Source organism: Triticum dicoccoides, chromosome 4B, assembly GCF_002162155.2.
Source record: "Triticum dicoccoides isolate Atlit2015 ecotype Zavitan chromosome 4B, WEW_v2.0, whole genome shotgun sequence".
In the NCBI taxonomy this organism is placed as follows: domain Eukaryota; kingdom Viridiplantae; phylum Streptophyta; class Magnoliopsida; order Poales; family Poaceae; genus Triticum; species Triticum dicoccoides.
In genome coordinates, this window is record NC_041387.1 from 64,391,766 (window position 1) to 64,416,972 (window position 25,207).

Below are 25,207 nucleotides of genomic sequence, written 5' to 3' on the forward strand. Positions count from 1 at the left end.
CGTGGGCGCGGGCGCGGGAGTTGGCGCGAGGATAACCGCCAAGTGAGGGTTGGGATAGGTTTTGCTCCCCAACCCTTACTTCTGAAGGTTGGCAGAGGGTTTGAGGATTGGACCCTTAAAAAAATTTAAGGGTTTGAGGGTTAAGGAGTTCTAGTCTACACGATTTTTTGCTCGTAAATTGCAAAAAAACAGTTATTTATAAGGGTTTGAGGATTCTACTAGTAATGCTCTTAGTTTACATCATCTCTTTATTTACTGCCACATCGCCAACGGCCCACGGTTTCAAAAAAGAAAAAAGGAAAACGCCGCCGCTCCAACGGCTAGTTCTCCCCAGCCGCTCCCGGATCGGACTCAAAATTCCATCGCCCAACTCGCCACAGCCAGAGCAGCCACAGCCCACAGCCCCGCCGTAGCACACCATCTCCGACGCGCCACGCCGCCGCTCTCGCGAGCTAGCCACAGCTAGACCGTCGATCCCACCGGGCGGGAACGCGGAGGCGCAGATGGAGATCCCCCGCAGCCTCGGCGTCCAGGACAACGAGGAGGAGGAGGAGTACGACAGCGTCTTCTACGAGGACATCGAGGCGCCCAAGTTCGTCGACCTCACCGCGCCCGACGCCGCCTGCCCCGCCGACGACCCCTCCTGGTTCTGCCTCCGCGTCGGTAAGCAATCAATTCATCCATCCTCTACCCTTTCACAACCACAGCCCCTCACCGCCGGCGCTCGCTGTCGAATCTGAGACGCCAAATTCGGCTCGGCGCTGACCCGCCACCGCGGCGTATGATATGCAGGCTGCGACCAGAGTCACGAGCACGTCGACCCGGAGGCGCTGCACAGGAGCTTCGTCATGCGGGTAATCCATCCATCCATCCATCGCTCTCCCGAATCGAATCTCGCAGCTTCTCGTGTTTGATTGATGCGTGACTGCATTCGACGGCTGACGGAACCGAGTTCTGATCCCTCCCCCCCGCAGGTCATGGCGGCGAGGAGCCCCAACGTGAGGCTGCACAAGGCCATCAGCAGGCGAAACCAGAGGTGCGCGTCTCTGATCCAAATTCTTCTTCTTTCTCGCCCGACGCCGGCCTGAATTGGACTGTTATTTAGATCGGATTTGTTGACCCCGTGCAGCTCGACGCTGCCGAAATGCCCCCACTCGGCGCCGGCGAAGCCGCCGAGGACCCGGATGACCAGGCTGAGCCTGGCGACGGGGGCGGCCGAGAAGGCGGCGAGGGACAGGCTGCAGGGCCACCGGATTCGCGGCCTGAGGGATTCCCCGGTCCGGACCAAGGCGGCGAGGGTCGAAGCGTCCAGCGCGAGGAAGAAGGCTCTCACCACGCCCAGGAGCAAGACCGTGCGGCCGAGGCAGGAGCCCTTCCTCAGCGTGAAGCACCAGAAGGGGCCGGTCGCGACGGCGGCGGCGGAGATCAAGGGGACGGTGGTGAAGGCGCTGTTTATGAGCACGCCCAAGAAGGAGACGCCGGCGAAGAGCCAGGCTCCTCCCGTGGCCGAGGTCTGCTCGAAGATGAAGAAGCTCAACCTGGCGTGCCGGGAGGTGCCTAGCAGGTACCTGTCGCAGCTGCCCACGCCGAAGATCGCCAAGAAGTGCGAGGAGACGGCGGCGGTGGTGAAGAGCGCGAAGAGAGTACAGGAGCCAAGGAATGGGAAGAAGAAGATGATCTTGGGCTGTTCGGCGAAATGCGCCAATGCTGAAACAGACAAAGAGAACCGAAGTGGCCGTGAGAACATCAACGCGGACGAGAACTCGTGTAAACGAACTGCAAGGCGCAATTGGGGGCAAGAACCCAAGGAGGTGGTGCAGGGATCACGGGTTGAGGTGGTGGAGCCATTGCAGCCCGACATTCATGGCGACGACAAGGAGAATGCGCCATGCGGTGATCAGCTCGCCGAGCAAGCCTTGAATCGGGAGGATGAAGAAGATGAAAACAGCAAGCAGTCGGAGAACAGTGAGAATGCTCCTCAAAAGGTACTGAAACTCTGACGTTAGTAATGTGATTTGCCATGGTTTAGCTGTGGGTAGGATATGGTGAACCTGAAATGCTGCCATGACTAATTGCAGGTGCTTAAAAGGCAGAACAAGGTAGTGAATGCAGAGCAGGGAGGAAAGCTCAAGAAAAATACCATCCTAAGGCCATTCAGGCTAAGGACTGATGTGAGTTATGATTGCATTGCATTCCACATTACCTGTTTTTGTGAAGGATTTTCATTCAGTTGCTGAAAGGCCTCTACTCTTTGTGCTGCATTTAGGAAAGACAGGTGTTGAAAGATGCAATTCCAGAAAGAAAACCGACGGTCGCCGAGAAGAACATCATGCCAGCACTGAAGGGTGAAAATAGGCGAGTGATGGTAAGTTGAATCAGGAGTGCACAACGTTAGATTTCAGATTTCTTCGACTACCACCTGTGGTTACTCACTGTTCCTATGTACTACTGTGATGTGATGCAGCAAACTGGAAGATGCCCTGATGGAAAGGAAAGAGAAAAACTGACTTGTGGCGAAAAGCAGGTGAGCATTTCCCGGTCCACATCAATTTAGTGGTGGTACAATTTAGAAACATACATGCTGAATTGCTTGTCTGTCCATGTTGCATATTCAGAGGAAACAAATTACATACACCGCCACGAGTCGGCTTGGTGAATCTAAAACTGTTTTGAGTAGCATCCGGCCCAACAATGTGAGGCCTGCGCTGACTAAAGGCAAAACCGTAGAGAAATCACAGAGGGCAGCGTCATCAACAAGAACAGCCAAAATAACAAGGTTTGCAAAACCAAATCAGTTCCTTCCCCTTTCTGAATTTCTGAATTTACACATTGATTTCTGAATTTTAGCACATGATGATATCCTTTCATATCCCTGTGTTCAGTGGTTTCACAGCACCCTCTCAAACTGGAGAAAAGAGGAAGGCCTCGATGAAAACATCCAGGCTCCAAGCAGCAGCAGCTTGACTAGAACATGTGGCAAAAAATATGAAAGAAGACAACGATTATATTGTCTGTTCCATCCAAAAGACTGAATGTGTATCTATGGCGTCGAACTGGTTTTGTGAGTTTTGTCATCTAGAATTGTACACTAAGGAGGGGGTTGGCCAGGAACTCTCACACCAGCAGGGTTATGTCAAGTTTCCCTGTTTTTGTCCATGAAATTGGTGTGATGAGTAAAACTCTTTTGTTCTGTACCATCTTTACTAGACATTCTTTTTGTAGCTGAAAGCCCAGAAGAAATTTAATTCAGTGGTGTAATGTGTATCTATGGCATAGAAGTAAACTGGGAGCTGCAGGGTTCCATCCAGTTTCCTTGTTTCTGTACCATGAAATTTGTGAAATAGGTGAAATTCTTTTGTTTTGGTACACCCCTACTAGACGCTTATTCCAAATTAAGCATCAATTAATTTGGATCGGAGGGAGTACAAAGTTAAGAATTGTGTTCCTTCCTTGGTTTGAAATTGTGAAATCCAAACTGTCCATGAAAATGAAAATTCCTAATATGGAGGCCCCCTTCAATTTGAACTTCAAACCACATACCTGAATATAAACATGGATATCGATATTTTTCATGATTCATTTTTATAATAACTGCACACAATATAGCACCAATATGAACAATGTTGCTGATTTACAAATTTTACACACAATTACAGTTGATCAAACGATTGCTAGGTGGTGCAACGATTTGTGCACCGGGTATCAATGGGAAACAATGTGTGCTGTAATAAAGAATCTGCTCTGCTATGTCAATGCCATATTGACATGGTACTATGTGTATTAACCAAAGTTTAGTGTCCGCATATGCTGGGTATTTCTGTTTCCTTAACACATCAGAAGTTGTTTGTAGAACGCCTGCCGACCGGTTCGAAAAATCCGCGTCACCATATAACATCATGAGGAGTACACAACAACATGAATACACGGTTGGCATTTTGACTTTACCAAATTACATCTAGCGAAATCATTTTAAGAGGATAGATAATCATCTATGCTATTTGCCTTTACAATTTTGTTACAAAAAAAATCAGTCATCTGAATATACTTGCGATTGTCAATTGTAATATAAATCTATGAATCACCATCACGTACTTTCAGACAAAGATGAGCTTTCACAGGCTTGTGGTCAGAACTGCTAACACAATCAAGTGCTTCATATGAACTTAACACCGCATCCAAGCCAGAAGAATGGTCAACCTTGAACAATATCCTATCTGTCCAAGATGGCACTCTGATCTGAGGAAGTGAAGAGCATATGCATAAGACATTAAATTTCTTTCAGACAAATTGACATCTTAACATGATACTAACTGAAGGTACCTTGTAACTTGAATCGTAGTTGCTACTTCCGACATTATATTTGTATGTTGGCTTAAAAGACAAGGTCCCTTCACAGTACCCATTGAACACTTGACCCTTCTCGGCTTCTTGCAGCAGCTGGTCTCTGTCTCTTAGCTTCTGAAACAGCGCATATGTGTCAGGCATTTATGTCATGTAGAAATTGAATAGGTCCAGCATACACTTACACTTTGGCGATTCTCCTCGATCATCTTCCTTGCTGGCATCGAGCTTATTCCTTCTAATCTGTAATTCAAGTCACCGAGCCACACTGTTATGTCGGCAGATTTGGCATAATGTATGTCATTCTTGGAGAACAGCGAGTGCGAAATATGCCGGCATTCAGAGTTCCTCTTCTCCACCTTGTGTTCATGAGCTACACTTTAATAAGATACCTTGTTAGTTTATATCATTGAATTGTTGTTGCTTTCAGTATTAGCACTAAGGTAATAAGACCCAACAATAAGAAATTGATTGACTAAAAGCTGGAAATCAACCTGCAAGATGGCAGGACACAAACACCATCCGGATCCCACTGAAGTTTACATACATGGCCACAGCTCCTTTCTTTCTCCCAATTACGCCTCCGCAGCCTCCGACTGCGTGTTTGTCCACCTTCATTTCTGTCCAAATTCAGGTATTTAAACAAAACTTACATGATCATATTAGATGTGCTGTTTCAACACCAAGAATAGTCAGGTATGTAAGAACAGGATCACCTTTGATGTACGATTCCGAACTCTTTGCCCCAAAAAGAAACATCTGAATAGACTGCATGGCTTTCTGACATAACAGGCTGAAATTTGACAAGCATTGCCGTATTTCAGAATATGTTGAAAACCTTCAAAGTGTTGAAATCAAAAGATTAACCTTGAAGACTCCTCACATGTGTGTATCAGCCATGGCTTCTTGCAGAACCTGCTCGACGCCGCATTTCGGGACTTCTTGCAGCCCAACAACCAGCAAGTCGAACTTCCTGGTGGAGCTCACCAGCTTTCTTAGGTCCTGCACAGACATCTTCACGGAGGAGCAAATATTAAACCAAAGCAAATGGCCCAACCACCATCAAGAATAACTCAGCCATGAATATGACATACCTTGCCGTTCATGTTCCATGTGATAATGCAGACACAAAGCACAGAGCTGGTGGTGAACTCGCAGGCTTTCTGAATCCGGATCGTCTTTATGCCGTCATGAGTTCCATCCTCTTCAATGGAAACCATGCCGTTGCTGTGCAGATCACCGAATATCCTGCGGTCCCGTTAGTATATATACATCAATCATATGGAATTTCTCATATGGAAAGTAACTTTTAATAAGACTGGATATGTATAAAACTTTGTTATCTCAAACGGATAAATATAATACTTACCATTTTGGAAGACTGAAGCTGCTGCAGTTGCCCATGTCTCGTCTATGTTGGCCGAGCCCTTCCTTTCCGACTATCTTACAGGGAGAAGATTACAAAAGGGGGCTTTTTATATACCGATCTACTCCGAAAGTTCAACCTTTCTTTGCAGAAACCAAATTGATCAGATTTTGAGATGCTTCTGGTCATCACGTTTTCCTGGTCAGCAATTCTGGTGCAAAGTTTCAACATAGCAGTAGAGAAAGGGACAAGTGGAATGCTGAAGACCAACCACTTGGACTGTGTGGATTGGGTAGTTAGGTATTGGATATCTCTGATGTGACAACAAGATCGCGTTCGTCGCCCCATCATTACAAGGGCTGCTTCTGCACTCCACAAAGAGCGCACATGTGAAATAGACTAGGCACATACAAAGGTCCAGTAGAATTGCTTGGCGGAAAACAGGGCCACAGTTTTGCTTAGCAAGTAACTTGGTTGAACATGAGCTCTCTAATGGAGAAGTTCAATTGGGGAACATGTTGGACTTGCTGTGTTCCTGAAGTTTCACCATGGGAGCCTTGTGCATCACTGATCCGCGGGTAGGTACATAGACAGGAAAAACAACCGTCTTGTGAAAGCGATATCTCTCTCGTTTTATCTGGTGGCATGTGTATTTTAAATGAGCAGAAATGCATTGCCCTGACATTTTATTTATTATTCTTGTCTGTTTAATTTTAATTTTCAAAGCAACAGCAATGCATATACCAGAATAGGCTTCCCAGTAAGTCAGTAGCACCCTCAGTGAAGTTAAATCAGATGGACTGCAAAATGAAGACATGGAACTTCAGTGTTGTGGATAGCATCGCGCCATTTACCATAAAATAGCTATATTTACAGGAAGTGCATCTCAGAAACAGCATATGAATCCACTCTCAGAATATGTATATAATAACCAAAGAAAAAGAGGAAAAGATACATAGAAGTATAAACCCAACCAAGAAAAATTCGCACCACACCTGATATCATATTTTAATACTTCAGGTGTTAGCAAGTACTGGCAGATCAAAATACCAACATTCATTATTTTATTTTATTTGCGGGTGAAAGTACGAACATTCATTATCTTGTAAAGATAAGTGACTACCAAATCACAGAGTTTGAGACGAGGCCTGCAAAAAGTTGTTAAGGAATGTCAACCCTGGCGCCGAAGGGTAGGTCCTGATTACGGGGGGAGGCGTTGGAGGGGCTGCGATGCGATGACGAAGAAGATGTATGCGGTGCTGGGTCTGGTGGGTCACCGACTCATTGGAGAAGAGGGAGTGACGGCGGCAAGCTCTACATCAGACCCAGACGAGTTTGGTTTGGGGTCTCGAGGTGGTGACGTTGTTTGTGTCTCCGGCGTGTCTTTCAGGGTCCGGTCAATTTAGGTTTTCAGTGAATCTAAATTCAGCCAACGTTCATTGATGACTTCAGGGCCGCTGCATATTGATATTTCTTATAATTATGTTTCTCATTCCATTATTGGTGTGTAGTTCTAGCAGACAAATGAACGTTAAGATGACAGATCCAACTGATGCGTCTTCAAAAGAGGACAACCGGATCAAATTCAGTATAGCAGCGACAAATCACACCCCAGCGATAATAAATACATATGTAAAGCAACAAATCGCTGACTGTTAAAACCCCGCAAAGTTGTCAGGGCAGTGGTAATTGTAACCAACAGAGTTTATGCAAACACCGTCATTGAATTCTCACGCTACAGAAGGAAGAAACACTATCAAGGAAAACTAAGTTCATGTTTCATAAGGTACTTCAAAGCCTGATCCTGAGAGTAACTTCACCATCCCAGTCGCACCTAATAACAAGGATAAAACAAATAATCAGCAAGTGGTTTACTGCAATCTGTAGCAAGCAAAACATAACAATGCAATCAAATAGGTTAATGCAACTATACAAAGTCCAGAACAAAATATTGCGGTGCAACCAACTACTACTGGCTTAGCAATAACTATACTGTACCAACAGATAAAGGACTATTAAAACTGCAAACGGCGCCAGAACAGAGTAGTTTGCGTTTGTCTTCCTACCATGAATAAATACTCACTCCGATTTTATTTACTCCCCATATTAGCTTTGGCCCAAGTCATTGCCAAGTGAGTTCAATGATGATTCATTGCCAAGTTTATATACATGGTATGAAAATAAATGATGATTCCAATGTTATTGATTTGGTATTGTGGATGATAATTTCTTTTGTATAAACTTGGTCGGAGTACAGAAAGTTTGACCCGAGACGAAGCTAATATGCGAAGTACATAAAAACGGAGGGAGTATTGAAAAAAAAACTAGGCAATTTATACAGCAGATCATTGAGGAAGGAAAACGATGGCTGGTAGTGAGATCTCAGGCAAAAACTAATACTATCATAGTCGGTCTAATGGACGGGGACCAAGACACTGGCCTAGTGGCATGATTCAGTTCATTCAAACCTTGGCATTTAAATGGATTGGGCATAATGACTAGGTTTGTTTCTACAACTCAGCATCTAAGTCAACATGACATACTATTGATCGAGACCAACCTCCAATATGAATTTCTAGTTTCTTCCTAAAGCACACAATAGTTTGAGTTGCAGGTGTTGTGTTCCTAGTATTAAAATGGTCTGGTTACAAGGCAAAAGATCATTCCAAACATATGCAAGAAACATTCTAATTGCAATGGTTAATTAAAAGAAAGCTAAACACAATCCTAAGATAACATTATTCCAATTATTCTATAATATAAGCCACACAAAAAGAAAAAGCAAAACTGACTCAATTCCACCATTCCTTCTTGGAAGCAATCTCAATAAATAACAAGCATTATGGAAGACTCAGCTTATGGACCACAAAGTAGAACAACTAATAGACAACGCTAGATATAGGAAAATTAAAATCCAGAACATACTGCATCCATGGAACCATAAAATACAGTTAACATTGTACTCGGCAAGGAGTCAAGGACCACCGGTTTAAGATTAACAGATGAGATTATCATCTAAAACATTAATATTTCTTGATCCATGGGCCGAAATCAAACAAGAAAACAGATAACAGCAATAGGTGCAACTGTGGTCACAGCAGATAGTATAATCAATCTCGTTGCATTTTTAAAAGAATACATATGAACCACTAAATCAGCTAATGATACTACTAAACGTGAGATCATAACACAGTTTTAGAATGGTAAATCAGCTAATTCGTCTTTTTAAGCAACAATTATGTTGCAATGAAACAAAACTTCTCCTTCCAATCTACTTGTTTAAGGCCATTAGTTAAGTTCCAGAATTCATCAGTTTGCAAATCAGATCACCTTCTGTACACACAGAACCATAAAATTACAAGCATTACCAACCCTTAGAAATAAGGCAAGCATCATGTAAGCGAATCAAACGATGACTGGACAATTCACTTCTCTTTTCTGTAGGCGGGAGGGCTCACCTCAGGGGGCGGGGGCGGGGGAAGCGCCCTAGAGCTCGAGCTTGAGCTCCGTCATGCCGGGCTCGCGGGTGAGGTAGTGGAGGATGTAGGGGGCGGCGCGGATGACGGCGATGCAACCCGCCATGATGCTGAGGTGCAAGCGCAGCTCCTTGTACGCCGCCTCCTTGCTCGGCTTCCGGGGCATCGCGCCGAGAAACATCTTGGCTGTCGTCGGCGGCGAGTTCCTCTCTGCTTCTCCGGATTCGAGGGTTTGGGTTGGGGATCTGAAGGCGGCGACGCTGCTTTCTTAAACCCTAGCACGATGCGATTGCGGTGGCTCGCGAGACTTGGAGAGGAAACCGGTGAGTTCTGGGTCATATTTTACGTCCGTGACCCGGGAGAGAACTGCGTCTTTCGGCCCACGATGGGCCCGGCCCAGTTACCACGAAAAGGAGATTGACCAGGAACCCCTCAAAATTCCCTCAAAAGAAAAAGGAACCAGATTCTCAAAAAAATAAAAAAATAAAAAGAACCCCTCAAAAATAAATGTTCAATAATTATTAAAATTGTTCAACATGTAATTTGAAATTTTCATCATATATATCCCTCTAGTTAGTACAAAGTTGAGTCATCTATTTTGGAACGGATGTAGTATATTATAAAAATGTTTAGTGTGTATTCACACAATGTTCATTGTACATTAAAGAATTGTTCACAGTGTATTAAACAAACAAAATAAAGAAAATCCAAAAACACCAATAGAAAAGTTGCAGCAAAAGCAGCGAACATGAAAACAACGTAAGAAAAAACTCCGAACTGGCTGAACCAACTCGGCTTGCGAGTGGTCATCATGGTGTCTGTTTGCGCAAACTCTTTTTGGCGCGGGGTATCACTACATAGCGATAGATCTAGCACCGTATGTTTCGTTCAGTGATTTGTGTTGGCTATGGCCCACTCACATGTATATCAAATGTATAGGTATTGCAGCTTCTACGTATTACTCTTTCTATAAACTAGTATAAGAGCGTTTAGATCACTACTTAATGATCTAAACGCTCTTATATTAGTTTGCGGAGGAAGTACAATTTAATAAGTGTCAGTTGGTGAGACCGCAATACTATTTTAGTACGCCACTCAGACATCACTTCTCTCTGTTTCTCCCAAACAAATCCACAGACTTCATTTTATCTTAGACAATTTAAAGCACTCGTATTTTTTTAACATAAGTTTTGTCTATGAAATAATTTATATATTTGAACTCCTATTGCCAAGAACTTTAGAACTAGACCAATCATTGATACATTTCAAACACGTTTTATTTTGATATTTCATATGTGAAACAAACCCATTTTCACCTAGAAAAATGTGAAACAAACCTTTTCTCACTAGAAAATATGTGAAACCAACCTATTTCACCGGAAACCTATTTCATCTTAGGGGGCGGGGGTTGCCATAGAGCTCGAGCTTGAGCTCCGTCATGCCAGGCTCGCGGGTGAGGTAGTGGAGGAAGTAGGGGGCGGCGCGAATGACGGCGATGCAACCCGACATGATGTAGAGGTGAGAGCGCAACTCCTAGAAACATCTTGGTTGTCGTCGATGAGTTCCTCTCTGCTTCTCCGGATTCGAGGGTTTGGGTTGGGGTTCTGGAGGCGGCGAGGTTGTTGCTTAAACCCTAGCATGATGTGTTTCGTTGGCTCTCGAGACTTGGACAGGAAATCGGTGAGGTCTGGGTCATATTTACGTCTGTGCCCCTAGGGAACTGCTTATTTCGGGGCACGATGAGCCTGGCCCAATTACCACGGAACGGCAGGGCCAAAGGGTTCGTTAGGAGATTGACCAAACTACCACCTAGAAAAAAGAGATTGGCCAAACTAATTCTTTTTCTATTTTTTGAGAAACATGTTGTCGTCAAAGAGGAGAGCTCCTATACAGCGACTATGCGCCAAAAAAGAGGGCAACGCCCCCCCCCCCCTCGCTCCCCATGCGTGACCTTGGACCGGCCAAGGTGCAGGACGGGGCCCCCTGTTTTTTTTGTTCCTTTTGCTTCGTTCATAAAGTTTAGAATTTCAAAAACATGTTCACGCATGCAAAACAATATTCAAAATTCAAAAAATAACATTTTTCCTGTTTTTTTCTTCTTTAAAAAGGTTCAAGATTTGAAAATAAGTTTTGAACTGCAAAAATGTTCAATAATGTAAAAAATGTTCACAAATTTTAGAAATCTCCCCAAATTAAAAATATTCAATATTTACAAAAAAAGAACATTTTCAATTTTCATGACTTTTTTGGTATTTTGATGAATAAAATTTGTATTTTCGATGAACTTTTTTGTATTTGATGAACAAATTCTAAATTTAATGAACATTTCTATAAATTTGATGAAGAAATTTTGAATTCCAGAAGATTTTTTGAATTTGATGATTTTTTAATACGATGAACAGTTTTTTAAAAATTAATCAGATTTTTTTGAATTTAATGAAAAAGATTTGAATTTCAAAAAAACTTCACCGAGTTTAAAATATGTTTGAATTTCAAAAAATGCTCACCAATTTGAGAAAAGGTTCCCAGATTTCAGAATTTTTTTATGAATCTGGAAAGATTAAAAAGGAAAAAATAATAGAAAGGAAAATGAAAAAAGAAAAAGAAAAAAGAAATATTTTTTCTCCTGCGGCTGGGCACAACCATGGCCAGTTTCAAGCCAATTTTAAGAAAAAATATTTTGGAGAATATTTTATGTGAGCTGCTACGTGCTAGTTTCAAAAAATTCACAACTACTCTACTAGCATAACTCTAATATTACCATCTTCATATCTCAAAACAATCATAAAGAATCAAACTTCTCATAGTATTCAACGCACTTTATATGAAAGTTTTTATTATACCCATCTTGGGTGCCCTTCATATTAGGACTAATTTTATAACCAAAGCAAATTATCATGCTATTCTAAAAGACTCCCAAAATAATATAAGTGAAGCATGAGAGATCAACAATCTTTATAAAATAAAACCACCGCCGTGCTCTAAAAAAGATATAAGTGAAGCACTAGAGCAACATTGTCTAGCTCAAAAGATATCAGTGAAGCACATAGAGTATTTTAATAAATTCCGATTCATGTGTGTGTCTCCCAAAAGGTATGTACAACAAGGATGATTGTGGTAAACTGAAAAGCAAAGACTCAAATCATACAAGACGCTCCAAGGAAAACACATATCATGTGGTGAACAAAAATATAGCCTCAAGTAAAGTTACCGATAGACGAAGACGAAAGAGGGGATGCCTTCCGGGGCATCCCCAAGCTTAGGCTTTTGGTTGTCCTTGGATTTTACCTTGGGGTGCTTTGGGAATCCCCAAGCTTAGTCTCTTGCCACTCCTTATTCCAAAATCCATCAAATCTTTACCCAAAAACTTGAAAACTTCATAACACAAAGCTTCAACAGAAAATCTCATGAGCTCCGTTAGTATAAGAAAATAAACCACCACTTTAAGGTACTGTAATGAAATCATTCTTTATTTATATTGGTGTTAAACCTACTATATTCCAACTTATCTATGGTTCATACCCCCCAATACTACTCATAGATTCATCAAAATAAGCAAACAACCTATGAATAACAGAATCTGTCAAAAACAGAACAGTCTGTAGCAATCTATAACTTTCGAATACTTCTGTAACTCTAAAAAATCTGAAATAAATTGGTGGATGTGAGGAATTTGTCTATTAATCATCTGCAAAAAGAATCAACTTAAAAGCACTCTTCCGTAAAAAAAATACAGCTATTCTTGTGAGCGCAAAAGTTTCTATTTTTTACAGCAAGATCGCAAAGACTTCACCCAAATCTTCCCAAAGGTTCTACTCAGCACAAAACACTAATTAAAACACAAAACCACATCTAAACAGAAGCTAGATGAATTATTTATTACTAAACATGAGCAAAAAGTAAAGAAAAAAATAAAATTGGGTTGTCTCCCAACAAGCGCTATCGTTTAATGCCCCTAGCTAGCCATAAAAACACGAATAGATCTAGGTATTGTCATCTTTGGTAGGCAATCCATAAGTGGCTCTCATAATAGATTCATAAAGTAATTTAATTTTCTTCCTAAGAAAGTGTTCTATGCCTTCCTTAACGGAAATTGGAATCTAATATTTCCTTCTTTCATATCAATAATTGCACCAATCGTTCTAAGGAAAGGTCTACCAAGAATAATAGGACATGTAGGATTGCAATATATATCACGAACAATGAAATCTACGGGCACATAATTCCTATTTCCAACAATAAGAACATCATTAATCCTTCCCATAGGTTTCTTAATGGTGGAATCCGCAAGATGCAAATTTAAAGAACAATCATAAAATTCATGGAAACCTAGCACATCACACAAAGTTTTTGGAATCGTGGAAACACTAGCACCCAAATCACACAAAGCATAGCATTCATAATCTTTAATCTTAATCTTAATAGTAGGTTTCCACTCATCACAAAGTGTTCTAGGGATAGAAACTTCTAGTTCAAGCTTGTTTTCAAAAGATTGCATCAAAGCATCCACGATATGTTTAGTAAAAGCTTTATTTTGATTATAAGCATGAGGAGAATTTAACACGGATTGCAACAAGGAAATACAATCTATTAAAGAGCAATTATCATAGTTAGATCCCTTGAAATCCAAAATAGTGGGTTCATTGCTATGTAAAGTTTTGACCTCTTCAATCCAACTTTTATCAATTTTTGCATCTAGATCTAAAAACTCCGAATCATTGGGACGCCTTTTAACTAAAGTTGACTCATTTCCAGTCCCATCTTTATCAAGATTCATATTGGAAAATAAAGATTTAATAGGAGTCACATCAATCACTTTTAGATCTTCATCATTATTGTGTAGATCTTCCGGTTAAGCGGCCATCTTATTAACTAAAGTGGCTTGCTTGTTAGAAATTTGGCCTACTAAAATTTCAAGATGAGCAAACTGAGATTTCAAACCATAAAATTCCTTAGACATATCATCGAGCTCTTTATTCATGTATTTCATAAAGCTTTTTTGTTCTGTAAGCTCGTTTCTAAAGAATTTGTTATGCTCAAATTGCAAAGACATAAAGCTTCTAACATTGTTTTCAATTTCTTCCAACCTCCTAAGGTGAGGATCAACACTTTTTGGCAAAGCCATCAAAGCAAACAGGCACACCAACACACAAGCACACAACAAGCAAGCGAAAAGAGACGAACGGAAGAGGGGAGAAGAAAAGGCAAAGGTTTTCGAAAATCGTTTTGGAAGTGGGGGAGAGGAAAATGAGAGGCGAATGACAAATAATGTAATGCGAGGGAGAAGAGTTTATGATGGGTACTTGGTATGGCTTGACTTGACGTAGATCTTCCCGGCAATGGCGCCAGAAATCCTTCTTGCTACCTCTTGAGCTTGCGTTGGTTTTTCCCTTGAAGAGGAAAGGGTGATGCAGCAAACTAGCGTAAGTATTTCCCTTAGTTTTGAGAACCAAGGTATCAATCTAGTAGGAGACGACGCACAAGTCACCTAGTACCTGCACAAACAATGAAGAACCTTGCAACCAACGCGATAAAGGGGTTGTCAATCCCTTCACGGTCACTCGCAAAAGTGAGATCTAATAGGGATAGTAAAGTAAATATTTTTGGTATTTTTGTTGTATAGATTGGAAAGTAAAGATTGCAAAATAGTAAACGAGATTTAAAGATATGTGATATAATGGAAAATAGATGTAATATAATGGAAAAGAGACCCGAGGACCATAGGTTCCACTAGTGGCATCTCTCGAGATAGGGTGTATTACGGTGGGTGAACAAATTACTGCCGAGCAATTGATAGAAAAGCGCATAATTATGAAGATATCTAAGGCAATGATCATGAACATAGGCATCACGTCCGTGTCAAGTAGACCGAAATGATTCTGCATCTACTACTATTACTCCACACATCGACCGGTATCCAGCATGCATCTAGAGTATTAAGTTCATAAGAACGGAGTAACGCATTAAGCAAGATGACATGATATAGAGGGATAAACTCAAGAAATATGATATAAACCCCATCTTTTTTACCCTCGATGGCAACAATACAATACGTGCCTTGCTGCCCCTACTATCATTGGGAAAGGACACCGCAAGATTGAACCCAAAGCTAAGCACTTCTCCCATTGCAAGAAAGATCAATCTAGTAGGCCAAACTAAACCGAGAATTTGAAAAGACTTGCAAAGATATCAAATCATGCATATAAGAATTCAGAGAAGAGACAAATAATATTCATAGATAATCTTGTTCATAAATCCACAATTCATCGGATTTCGGCAAACACACCGCAAAAGAGTATTACATCGAATAGATCTCCAAGAACATCGGGGAGAACTTTGTATTGAGAATCAAAGAGAGATAAGAAGCCATCTAGCTAATAACTATGGACCCAAAGGTCTGTGGTAAACTACTCACGCTTCATCGAAGAGGCAATGGTGTTGATGTACAAGCCCTTCGTGATCGATTCCCCCTCCGGCAGATCACCGAAAAAGGCCCCAAGATGGGATCTCATGGGTACAGAAGGTTGCGGTGGTGGAAAAGAGGTTTCGTTGCTCCCCCTGATGTTTCTAGGGTATAAGAGTATATATATAGGAGAAAGAAGTACGTCGGTGGAGCTACGAGGGGCCCACGACGGTGAGGGCGCGCCTACCCCCCTAGGCGCGCCCTCCTGCCTCGTGGACACCTCATGACATTTTTGACTTCATAAATAATCTTGTTCATAAATAATATTCATAGATAATCTTGTTCATAAATCCACAATTCATCGGATCTCGGCAAACACACCGCAAAAGAGTATTACATCGAATAGATCTCCAAGAACATCGGGGAGAACTTTGTATTGAGAATCAAAGAGACAAATAATATTCATAGATTGAGAATCAAAGAGACAAATAATATTCATAGATAATCTTGTTCATAAATCCACAATTCGTCGGATCTCGGCAAACACACCGCAAAAGAGTATTACATCGAATAGATCTCCAAGAACATCGGGGAGAACTTTGTATTGAGAATCAAAGAGACAAATAATATTCATAGATTGAGAATCAAAGAGACAAATAATATTCATAGATAATCTTGTTCATAAATCCACAATTCATCGGATCTCAGCAAACACACCGCAAAAGAGTATTACATCGAATAGATCTCCAAGAACATCGGGGAGAACTTTGTATTGAGAATCAAAGAGAGATAAGAAGCCATCTAGCTAATAACTATGGACCCAAAGGTCTGTGGTAAACTACTCACGCTTCATCGAAGAGGCAATGGTGTTGATGTACAAGCCCTTCGTGATCGATTCCCCCTCCGGCAGATCACCGAAAAAGGCCCCAAGATGAGATCTCATGGGAACAGAAGGTTGCGGTGGTGGAAAAGAGGTTTCGTTGCTCCCCCTGATGTTTCTAGGGTATAAGAGTATATATATAGGAGAAAGAAGTACGTCGGTGGAGCTACTAGGGGCCCACGAGGGTGAGGGGCGCGCCTACCCCCATAGGCGCGCCCTCCTGCCTCGTGGACGCCTCGTGACGTTTTTGACTTCAACTCCAAGTCTTCTGGTTTGCTTTCGGTCCAAGAAAGATCATCGCGAAGGTTTCATTCCGTTTGGACTCCATTTGGTATTCCTTTTCTGCAAAACTCTAAAATTGGCAATAAAACAGAAACTGGCACTGGGCCTCCGGTTAATAGGTTAGTCCCAAAAATAATATCAAAGAGCATATTAAAGCCCATTAAACATCCAAACAGATAATATAATAGCATGGAACAATCAAAAATTATATATACGTTGGAGACGTATCAAGGAGCGGCGCCACCCGCCGCCGGCGAGCCCCAAACCTTCGGCCAGGTCGCCTCGCCGCCATCCTCCTCTCTGATAAGGTGGATGCCTTTAATTGTTGCGGAGTCACTTGCGTACAGAAGAGAAGAGATGTTGGGGAAGAGAGGTTGGTCTAGTAGGCCACGTGTCTATCATGGGAGGCGGCAGACACCCATGCTAGATCCGTCGGTTGAGGGATAGCCTTTTCCATATTTTATTGCAGATACTTCAATAACTATTAAATAAGTTTGAAAATTGTCATGGATTTGAAAAAAATGTGCATGAATTGAGAAACGTTGCAAAATTTAAAAAATGTTCGTAAGTTTTAAAAAAAATGTTTGCATGGGCGCTCGGTCCGACGGTATCTTGAGCCTCTGTAATGCATCTCGTCTCGGCCTCAAGAAACATAATCACACATCTTGGTGCACCATGAGCAGGACATCGAATGGTTCCTAACCATCCGGGGCATGTCATGGGGTAGCCCCGCTTCCCCTAATTAAGGTACTAGTTTTTACTTGGCGAGTTGTGTGATAAAGGCTTTGTCTACTATGAAAAATAAAGCAAAGAGGAAGACCGAAAAGCTTGACATCTATACTCTTTTGTGGGGGTGAACCGAGTGGAAACCTTTAATGTATTCTACAGATGCCCTCGGGCATGTGACCTCTGGATCGCCATGAGTGAAGTTTGGATAATGCCGGTTGTGGACATCACCACCAACATAGGGCCAAACTGGCTACTACATCTCCTCGACCGTTGCACTACCGACGAACGCCTTTTGATGCTTATGACAATGTCGCGTACATGACACGTCCGCACCGAAATCACGCACCTGAAGCTGCCTACAACGACCAAATTGTCGTGATGCTTTCTTTCGAGCTACATCGACGTGCTTCTGGAAACCTGCCAACACCGCGATGTCGACCCACCTAATGGGAAGTCGCTGGTGACCTATGATCATATATTGTAGATGAGAATGACCAAGACTACCGCATAAACCCTCACACCCTCGTAGATGGACTGGGTCCCCTCCCCCAAGTTGGGCTAAACTCAATGTCGATGGGGCATACCTCAAAGAAGATGGAACCGGGGGTGGTAGGATGATTCTTCGTAGCATTAAAGGACAGACGATCTCCACCTCATGTTGTTTCATGTACACCTACTTGAGTGATTTGGACTTGGAGATGGCGGCATGCATGAAGGGCATTGCGTCGACCCTTGAGTGGAGCTCAGACGCCTTCATCCTCGAAATAGGTTGCATCATTGTTGCTGACATGATATGAAGGAAATATGCCCTAGAGGCAATAATAAAGTTATTATTTTATTTCCTTATTTCATGATAAATGTTTATTATTCATGCTAGAATTGTATTAACCGGAAACTTAGTACATGTGTGAATACATAGACAAAACATATTGTCCCTAGTATGCCTCTACTTGACTAGCTCGTTAATCAAAGATGATTATGTTTCCTAACCACATATATGTGTTGTCATTTGATAAATAGGATCACATCATTAAGAGAATGATGTGATGGACATGACCCATCCGTTAGCTTAGCATTATGATCGTTACAGTTTCATTGCTACTGCTTTGTTCATGACTTATACAAGTTCCTCAGACTATGAGATTATGCAACTCCCGAATACCGCAGGAACACTTTGTGTGATATCAAAAGTCAGAACGTAAATGGGTGATTATAAAGATGCTCTACAGGTGTCTCCGAAGGTGTTTGTTGGGTTGGCATAGATCAAGATTAGGATTTGTCACTCCATGTTTCGAAGAGGTATCTCTAGGCCCTCTCGGTAATACTCATCAGTATAAGCCTTGCAAGCATTGTGACTAATGAGTTAGTTACGGGATGAAGTATTACAGAATGAGTAAAGAGACTTGCCGGTAATGAGATTGAACTTGGTATGATGATATCACGATCGAATCTCGGGAAAGTAACATACCGATGACAAAGGGAACAATGTATGTTGTTATGCGGTTTGGCCGATAAAGATCTTCATAGAATATGTAGGAGCCAATATGAGCATCTAGATTCCGCTATTGGTTATTGACCGGAGATGTGTCTCGGTCATGTCTACATAGTTCTCGAACCCGTAGGGTCCGCACGCTTAACGTTCGATGACGATATGTATTATGAGTTATGTGTTTTGATGACCGAAGTTTGTTCGGAGTCCCGGATGAGATCACGGACATGACGAGGAGTCTCTAAATAGTCGAGACGAAAGGATTGATATATTGGACGACTATATTCGGACACCGGAAGTGTTCCGGAGAAGTTTCGGATAAAACCGGAGTGCCGGAGGGTTATCGGAACTCCCAAGGGAACTAATGGGCCTCGATGGGCCTTAGTGGGGAGATGGAGGGGCGGCCAGGGCAGGACGCCCCCCCTTGGGTCTGAATTGGACTAGGAGGGGGGCCTTTCCTTCTCCCTCTCCTTCTCCTTCCTTCCCCCTCTCCCCCTCTTGGTGGAATCCTACTAGGTCTAGTAGTCCTAGTAGGACTCCCCTCTTGGGGTGCGCCTACAGGGGCCGGCCGGCCTCCCCCTTGCTCCTTTATATACGGGGGCAGGGGCCACCCTAGAACACACAAGTTTCTCTCCCAATCGTGTGCGGTGCCCTCCTCCACCGTTACACACCTCGATCATACCATCACAGTGCTTAGGCGAAGCCCTGCGCCGGTAACATCACCATCACCGTCACCATGTCGTCATGCTGACGAAACTCACCCTCGTCCTCAACTGGATCAAGAGCACGAGGGACGTCATCGAGCTGAACGTGTGCTGAACGCGGAGGAGCCATACATTCGGTACTTGGATCGGTTGGATCACGAAGACGTTCGACTACATCAACCACCTTATTGAAATGCTTCCGCTTTCGGTCTATGAGGGTACTTGGACACACTCTCCCCTCTCGTTACTATGCATCACCTAGATAGATCTTGCGTGATAATAGGAATTTTTTTGAAATTACCGTGTTCCCCAACAGTGGCATCCGAGCCAGGTCTATGCATAGATGTTATATGCACGAGTAGAACACAAAGAGTTGTGGGCGATAATAGTCATACTGCTTACCACCAACGTCTTACTTTGATTCGGCGATATTGTTGTATGAAGCGGCCCGGACCGACATTACATGACCGCGTTCATGAGACTGGTTCTACCGACGTGCTTTTGCACAAAGGTGGTTGGCGGGTGTCTGTTTCTCCAACTTTAGTTGAATCGAGTTTGACTACGACTGGTCCTTGTTGAAGGTTAAAACAACACACTTGATGAAAAATCATTGTGGTTTTGATGCGTAGGTAAGAACGGTTCTTGCTAGAAGCCCATAGCAGCCACATAAAACTTGCAACAACAAAGTAGAGGACGTCTAACTTGTTTTTGCAGGGCTTGTTGTGATATGATATGGTCAAGGCATGATGTGATATAAATTGTTGTATGAGATGATCATATTTTGTAACAAAGTTATCGGCAACTAGCAGGAGCCATATGGTTGTCACTTTATTGTATGCAATGCAATTGCCATGTAATTGTTTTACTTTATCACTAAGCGGTAGCGATAGTCGTAGTAACAATAGTTGGCGAGACGGCAATGATGCTACGATGGAGATCAAGGTGTCGCGCCCGTGATGATGGAGATCATGACGACGCTTAGGTGATGGAGATCATGAGCACAAGATGATGATGGCCATATCATATCACATATTTTGATTACATGTGATGTTTATATTTTATGCATCTTATTTTGCTTAGTACGGCGGTAGCATTATAAGATGATCCCTTACTAAATTTCAAGTTACATGTGTTCTCCCTGAGTATGCACCGTTGCTACAGTTTGTCGTGACGAGACACCACGTGATGATCGGGTGTGATAAGCTCTATGTTCACATACAACGGGTGCAAGCCAGTTTTGCACAAGCAGAATACTCGGGTTAAACTTTACGAGCCTAGCATATGCAGATATGGCCTCGGAACACTAAGACCGAAAGGTCGAACATGAATCATATAATAGATATGATCAACATAGTGATGTTCACCATTGAAAACTACTCCATCTCACGTGATGATCGGACATGGTTTAGTTGATTTGGATCATGTGATCATTTAGATGACTAGAGGGATGTCTATCTAAGTGGGAGTTCTTAACTAATATCATTAATTGAACTTTAATTTATCATGAACTTAGTCCTGATAGTTATTTTGCATGTCTATGTTATTGTAGATCAATGGCACGTGTTACCATTCCTTTGAATTTTAATGCGTTCCTAGAGAAAGCTAAGTTGAAAGATGATGGCGGCAACTACACGGACTGGGTCCGTAACTTGAGGATTATCCTCATTGTTGCACAGGAGAATTACGTCTTGGAAGCACAACTGGGTGCCAGGCCTGCTAGAGATGCTACTGATGACGTTAAGAACGCCTGGCGAAGCAAAGCTGATGACCACTCTATAGTTCAGTGTGCCATGCTTTACGGCTTAGAATCGAGACTTCAAAGACGTTTTGAACGTCATGGAGCATATGATATGTTCCAAGAGTTGAAGTTAATATTTCAAGCAAATGCCCGAGTTGAGAGATATGAAGTCTCCAACAAGTTCTACAACTGCAAAATGGAGGAGAATAGTTTTGTCAGTGAACACATACTCAGAATGTCTGGGTACCATAACCACTTGACTCAGCTGGGAGTTAATCTTCCTGATGATAGTGTCATTGACAGAGTTCTTCAATCACTGCCACCAAGCTATAAAGGCTTCATGATGAACTATAATATGCAAGGGATGAACAAGACTATTCCCGAGCTCTTCGCAATGCTAAAGGCTGCGGAGGTAGAAATCAAGAAAGAGCATCAAGTGTTGATGGTCAAAAAGACCACTAGTTTCAAGAAAAAGGGTAAAGGGAAGAAGGGGAACTTCAAGAAGAACGGCAAGAAAGTTGCTACTCAAGAGAAGAAACCCAAGTCTGGACCTAAGACTGAAACTGAGTGCTTCTACTGTAAAGGGACTGGTCACTGGAAGTGGAACTGCCCCAAGCATTTGGCGAATAAGAAGGATGGCAAAGTGAAAGGTATATTTGATATACATGTTATTGATGTGTACCTTACTAATGCTCGTAGTAGCGCCTAGGTATTTGATACTGGTTCTGTTGCTCATATTTGCAACTCAAAACAGGGGCTACGGATTAAACGAAGATTGTCTAAGGACGAGGTGACGATGCGCGTGAGAAATGGTTCCAAGGTTGATGTGATCGCCGTCGGCGCGCTACCTCTACATCTACCATTGGGATTAGTGTTAAACCTGAATAATTGTTATTTGGTGTCAGCGTTGAGCATGAACATTATATCTGGACCTTATTTGATGCGAGACGGTTATTCATTTAAATTAGAGAATAATGATAGTTCTATTTATATGAGTAATGTCTTTTATGGTCATGCACGCTTGCTGAGTGGTGTATTTTTGTTGAATCTCGATAGTGATGGTACACATATTCATAATATTGAAGCCAAAAGATGCAAAGTTGATAATGATAGTGCAACTTATTTGTGGCACTGCTGTTTGGGTCATATTGTTGCAAAGCGCATGAAGAAACTCCATGCTGATGGACTTTTGGAATCACTTGATTATGAATCACTTGGTGCTTGTGACCGTCCCTTATGGGCAAGATGACTAAAACTCCGTTCTCCGGAACAATGGAACGAGCTACTGACTTATTGGAAATAATACATATCGATGTATGTGGTCCAATGAGTATTGAGGCTCGTGGCGGGTATCATTATTTTCTTACCTTCATAGATGATTTGAGCAGATATGGTTATATCTACTTAATGAAACATAAGTCTGAAACATTTGAAAAGTTCAAAGAATTTCAGAGTGAATTGAAAATCATCGTAACAAGAAAATAAAGTTTCTACGATATTGGTGTACAAAAGTATGGGTGCTTCTGTACCCCTTACTTGTGCACGGGCAGTCGCAGCCACCCCTACACCAAGGCTTGGCGGGGCAGAGGAAGGCAACATAAGGCAAGATAGGTACAAGGAACACCAAGACAGCTGCCCAGAGTAGCGAACATCAAGAGGAAAGCGGGACCACGCCCGACAACAAGCCTTGCCGAGGCGACCTGCACGCCCCCTCCTGGCAAACCCTTGTCGGGGCAGCTTGCGAAGGAACCAACAAGGCCACCACCTTTGGGCTTGAGAGCTCTGCCACCATCGACAATGTTAAAGAACAAGATTTGAAGAGCACATGTGTGGTAGCATGCGACTCCTCACGAAGATCGACGACCCACGGGTCCACATGGTATCAAATGACGAAGACCCCGACAAGATCTTGCCGGGGATGACTCCAAGGCCCCTGGCAAGCCTTGTCGGGGACGGTCGCTGGGCCGCGGCCAGGCCCGCGCTCGGCAGGGTTCCGCCACCTCACCACCACTCCAACACGGTGATAAGCATGCCAATGAAGCAGACGCCTTTGTGGCGGTATGATGTCTACTACACAACCTTCTTCTTGTAGACATTGTTGGGCCTGCAAGTGTACAAGTTTGTAGGACAGTAGCAAATTTCCCTCAAGTGGATGACCTAAGGTTTATCAATCCGTGGGAGGCGTAGGATGAAGATGGTCTCTCTCAAGCAACCCTGCAACCAAATAACAAAGAGTCTCTTGCGTCCCCAACACACCCAATACAATGGAAAATTGTATAGGTGCACTAGTTCGGCGAAGAGATGGTGATACAAGTGCAATATGGATGGCAGATAAAGGTTTTTGTAATCTGAAAATATAAAAACAGCAAGGTAACAAGTGGTAAAAGTGAGCGTAAACGGTATTGCAATGATAGGAAACAAGGCATAGGGTTCATACTTTCACTAGTGCAAGTTCTCTCAACAATAATAACATAGATAGATCATATAACAATCCCTCAACATGCAACAAAGAGTCACTCCAAAGCCACTAATAGCGGAGAACAAACGAAGAGATTATGGTAGGGTACGAAACCACCTCAAAGTTATTCTTTCGGATCAATCTATTCAAGAGTTCATACTAGAATAACACCTTAAGACACAAATCAACCAAAACCCTAATGTCACCTAGATACTCCATTGTCACCTCAAGTATCTGTGGGCATGATTATACGATATGCATCACACAATATCAGATTCATCTATTCAACCAACACAAAGTACTTCAAAGAGTGCCCCAAAGTTTCTACCGGATAGTCAAGACGAGAACGTGTGCCAACCCCTATGCATAGGTTCATGGCAGAACCCACAAGTTGGTCACCAAAACATACATCAAGTGGCACATGATATCCCATTGTCACCACAAATAATCACGGCAAGACATACATCAAGTGTTCTCAAATCATTAAAGACTCAATCCGATAAGATAACTTCAAGAGGAAAACTCAATTCATCACAAGAGAGTAGAGGGGGAGAAACATCATAAGATCCAACTATAATAGCAAAGCTCGCGATACATCAAGATCGTGTCATAGAGAGAACACGAGAGAGAGAGAGATCAAACACATAGCTACTGGTACATACCCTCGGCCCCGAGGGTGAACTACTCCCTCCTCGTCATGGAGAGCGCCGGGATGATGAAGATGGCCACCGGTGATGGGTTACCCCTCCGGCAGGGTGCCGGAAGGTCTCCCGAGAGGTTTTTGGTGGCTATAAAGGCTTGTGGCGGCGGAACTCCCGATCTATCTTCATATTCAATGTTTTTAGGGTACGTAGGCTTATATAGGCGAAAGAAGTCGGTCGGGGGAGCCTCGAGGGGCCCACGAGAGGGTAGGGCGCGCCCAGGGGGGTGGGCGCCCCCTATCTCGTGGCCTCCTCGATGATCTTCTTACATGAACTCCAAGTCTCCCGGATCATATTATTCCTAAAAATCACGCTCCCAAAGGTTTCATTCCGTTTGGACTCCGTTTGATATTCCTTTTCTTCGAAATACTGAAACAGGCAATAAAACTTCAATATGGGCTGGGCCTCCGATTAGTAGGTTAGTCCCAAAAGTAATATAAAAGTGTGTAATAAAGCCCATAATCATTTAAAACAGATAATAAAATAGCATGAATGCTTCATAAAATTATAGATACGTTGGAGACGTATCAGCATCCGCAAGCTTAATTCCTACTCGTCCTCGAGTAGGTAAATGATAAAGAAAGAACTTATGAAGTGTGAATGCTAGAAGGTGCACAAATTTGATCAATGATAATCTCAA

At 42.7% G+C, this 25,207-nt stretch overlaps 3 protein-coding genes across 6 annotated transcripts; 1 reads left to right on the forward strand and 2 right to left on the reverse strand.

Annotated features, from left to right (window-relative positions):
* The first annotated feature begins 307 nt into the window (after window positions 1-307).
* LOC119295028 lies at window positions 308-3,368 on the forward strand. Its single transcript, XM_037573351.1, has 9 exons — window positions 308-663; window positions 793-854; window positions 975-1,036; window positions 1,130-1,985; window positions 2,079-2,171; window positions 2,267-2,365; window positions 2,465-2,524; window positions 2,616-2,776; window positions 2,883-3,368. Exons 1-9 carry the CDS (start codon window positions 504-506, stop codon window positions 2,962-2,964), a joined length of 1,635 nt encoding a protein of 544 aa, XP_037429248.1. The 5' UTR covers window positions 308-503; the 3' UTR covers window positions 2,965-3,368.
* Window positions 3,369-3,916: 548 nt separating this feature from the next.
* Window positions 3,917-5,879, reverse strand: LOC119295029 (type IV inositol polyphosphate 5-phosphatase 11-like). 3 transcript variants are annotated; one of them, XM_037573353.1, is made up of 8 exons: window positions 5,711-5,879; window positions 5,436-5,589; window positions 5,225-5,355; window positions 5,058-5,134; window positions 4,836-4,961; window positions 4,527-4,714; window positions 4,321-4,455; window positions 3,917-4,236 (listed from the first exon to the last, which is right to left on the reverse strand). In XM_037573353.1, the coding sequence occupies exons 1-8, from the start codon at window positions 5,743-5,745 to the stop codon at window positions 4,072-4,074; spliced, it is 1,011 nt and encodes a 336-aa protein (XP_037429250.1). In that variant the 5' UTR covers window positions 5,746-5,879; the 3' UTR covers window positions 3,917-4,071. The 3 variants fall into 3 exon arrangements, with proteins under 3 accessions (XP_037429250.1, XP_037429252.1, XP_037429249.1); XM_037573355.1 differs by having other exon boundaries at window positions 4,321-4,458; window positions 5,436-5,568; window positions 5,711-5,875; XM_037573352.1 differs by having other exon boundaries at window positions 4,321-4,458; window positions 5,711-5,875.
* A 1,394-nt stretch (window positions 5,880-7,273) lies between these two features.
* LOC119295031 (mitochondrial import receptor subunit TOM6 homolog) lies at window positions 7,274-9,499 on the reverse strand. Of its 2 annotated transcripts, none has more exons than XM_037573357.1 (2): window positions 9,194-9,499; window positions 7,274-7,541 (listed from the first exon to the last, which is right to left on the reverse strand). In XM_037573357.1, exon 1 carries the CDS (start codon window positions 9,362-9,364, stop codon window positions 9,194-9,196), a length of 171 nt encoding a protein of 56 aa, XP_037429254.1. In that variant the 5' UTR covers window positions 9,365-9,499; the 3' UTR covers window positions 7,274-7,541. The 2 variants fall into 2 exon arrangements, with proteins under 2 accessions (XP_037429254.1, XP_037429253.1); XM_037573356.1 differs by having other exon boundaries at window positions 9,166-9,499.
* Between the last annotated feature and the right edge of the window lie 15,708 nt (window positions 9,500-25,207).